This window comes from Vigna unguiculata, chromosome 5, assembly GCF_037176805.1.
Source record: "Vigna unguiculata cultivar grain cowpea cultivar isolate G323 ecotype 2 chromosome 5, ASM3717680v1, whole genome shotgun sequence".
In the NCBI taxonomy this organism is placed as follows: Eukaryota; Viridiplantae; Streptophyta; class Magnoliopsida; order Fabales; family Fabaceae; genus Vigna; species Vigna unguiculata.
In genome coordinates, this window is record NC_140796.1 from 24,530,350 (window position 1) to 24,533,110 (window position 2,761).

A 2,761-nucleotide genomic window follows, 5' to 3' on the forward strand; every position below is an offset into this window, starting at 1 on the left:
GCATTAATTGCAATAACTAATGCTTTTAAAGAAATAGTAAATGAAAACAAATATTTAAAGTTATAAGAAAGAATATTTTCTTCTTTACCAAATTTTGGTTTCTTTTTTATTTTTTGTTTTAAAAAGTTAAATACCATGTTCATTATTCTCTTCCAAGTAACTCTACGTCGAGTTATCTTCTCATCTTTAAATTATATATATATATATATATATATATATATATATATATATATATATATATATATATATATAACTATTTAATTAATTATATTTTTATAAATTAATTTTAAAAGGATGAATATAAATAATTTAATATTAAATTAATGGTAAAAAATGTTTTAATTTTTAAATTGAAGACACAAAATTAAAATATATCAATGAACTCTAGAAGTGTCCTTAATTTGTTCATGGTGGATTTAATCATGTGTTGCATAATTTAAAAATGATTAAAAATTATGCAATGGAAAATAAAAAATACAGCATGAATTACATAATTCAGAAAGACAACTTACATTCTAGAATTCATAATACATTTCCAGAAAGACTATGGAACTTCATATCATCCTTAACCTCATATGATGTGATAGCCTTATCAACATCGATTAAGACAACTTAATTCATACACGGAGAAACCAAGCTGTGAGCATACTCATGAGAGAAAAGATACCATTTGTCATTCTCGTAGCGTTCTTCCCCATCTACTCTATTATATCTGGTGTTATACCACAAAAATCTCGGTTTAAATATATAAGTGTTTGCAAGCAGCAGAACCTCATCATCCTCCCAAATTATCGACAACTCTAATGGAAATTCATTATTGACATATTCCTGATAACTAAAAGTCAGTAACTTGGACCAAGATTTTTCATCGTTAAACTCCCTCTTCAGCCAAATAATTAAGTTATACTCATAATGATGAAAAAGACACAAACAACCCTTCAAAACCTCAACCTCAGGACCATAAACATAGACTTCTAAAATGTCATCAGGCATAGGAAAATATCTGCATGTCTCATCCTTTAGATGGTAAGAAAATATTTCAAGCTGATTCATTTTAACTTCATCAGAATTATCAAGGTAAAATTTGGGAAATGCTAACCAGTTTAAAGTAGCACTCACAAAAATTCCGAAAGTTCGAGGACTTCCATACCCAGTAGGAACAGGGTCACAAGTTAACGTATTCCTCCAACAAGTATCCCCTAAAGACCAAACTCTTACCTCCAGTGTCTGCGATTCATTCTTATTATTATCCAAGAACACAACTTGGTAAGTGTCACTCCATTCATCATATCCAAACCCAAACCTAAACCAGGAAACATCTTTATAATCGCTGTTTCTAAAACGAATATGTGGAGAGTCTTTAGACATGGCCCTTATGGCCGGATTCCAAATCCGAAACCAGTATTCTGAAAATACCTCTTCAGTAGAAGAATCCTGTAAGCATACTAAGCCATTGCAGACACCCAAGACAGTGTAACTGCGATTGAATGGGCGATTGTTGCGATGTAAAGTTTCAAGGGTGGATGATGGGTTGTCTAGTAAATCTTGTATAGGGCAAATTACGGCATAATTCCTGTCCTGTGCTCCGTCGTCAGCGGTATCTACAAAGGTCAATAAGATGTGAGTATTTTTTGGAGACCTTTGAAAATGCAGTTTCACGAATGCAGGATCAGAGACAAGATGGTTCCACACTTTTGAAACGCATCTCAATTGCACGACCTCCTTCAGCGGAAGCCATGACAAAATTTCCATGAGCATATTCTCGGGAAGAACACAACTATTCTGAGTAGAAGACATTGTAGAGCAGGGAAAACCCACGCAATTGTTTAACTGTTGAGAAAAAGGTGCAGATTGGAAAATGAAATAACAGATAAGAAGGAAAGAGAAATGGTCACATTGATGATGAAAAGATGTTATGCTTAAGAAGCTTTTATAGTGAAGATGCGGAACACACGCTTCAATTTTCTAAAAAATGTAAGGGCAAGAGTATATAAATAGGATTCTCAATTCCTTCTACACATTTTAACCAATTCTCCTATATTAAAAAAACTTATACAGCCACTAATTTTAACACTACAACATTTTTCTAATCACTCTTATCCATCATTTCTTTTTGTATTTTCTAAAACAAAAATAAACATCATTTCTTTTTCTATTATCTAAACAAAATAAATAGATACAAAAAGCCTCTCTCCCACTTTTAATTTTATTCTGTTTAATTAATTCATTTCTAATTTTTTTCCATAGGCACATAAATAAAAATAATAATATATTCTGTTAAAACTTGGAATTAAAAATGGTTTAAGAAGGAAGAAGAATACCATTTTAAGGAGTTGATCTAACTAAGACGTTTAAATTTTAGTCCCACGCGCTTTCACTAAATATCAAATATAAATGACCATTTAATATTAACTGCATAGAAATATAAAATTTCTCATTTATGTTATTATTAGACTATTTAAGATAAATAGAGTGCATTATTTACAATAATTAATGCTTTTAACGAAATACTCAATTAAAACAAATATTTAAAGTTTTAAGAAAGATTGTTTTCTTCTTTCCACAAAATTTTAGTTTTCTTTTATTCATTATTTTTAAAAGTTAGAAATTACGTTCATTCTCTTATAAGTAACTATATATTCTCCTTTCATCTTTAAATAATTTACATATATTTATTCTTTTATACGTAAAGTGGAAAAAGAAAATAAAATTACAACTATTTGATTAAATATTTTTCTTTTTATAAATTAATTTTAAAAGA

At 29.3% G+C, this 2,761-nt stretch overlaps 1 protein-coding gene across 1 annotated transcript; it reads right to left on the bottom strand.

Moving 5' to 3' along the window:
* Nucleotides 1-401: 401 nt before the first annotated feature.
* LOC114186358 (F-box/kelch-repeat protein At3g23880-like) lies at nt 402-1,941 on the bottom strand. The gene has a single exon (XM_028074426.2). It carries the CDS (start codon nt 1,795-1,797, stop codon nt 613-615), a length of 1,185 nt encoding a protein of 394 aa, XP_027930227.1. The 5' UTR covers nt 1,798-1,941; the 3' UTR covers nt 402-612.
* Between the last annotated feature and the right edge of the window lie 820 nt (nt 1,942-2,761).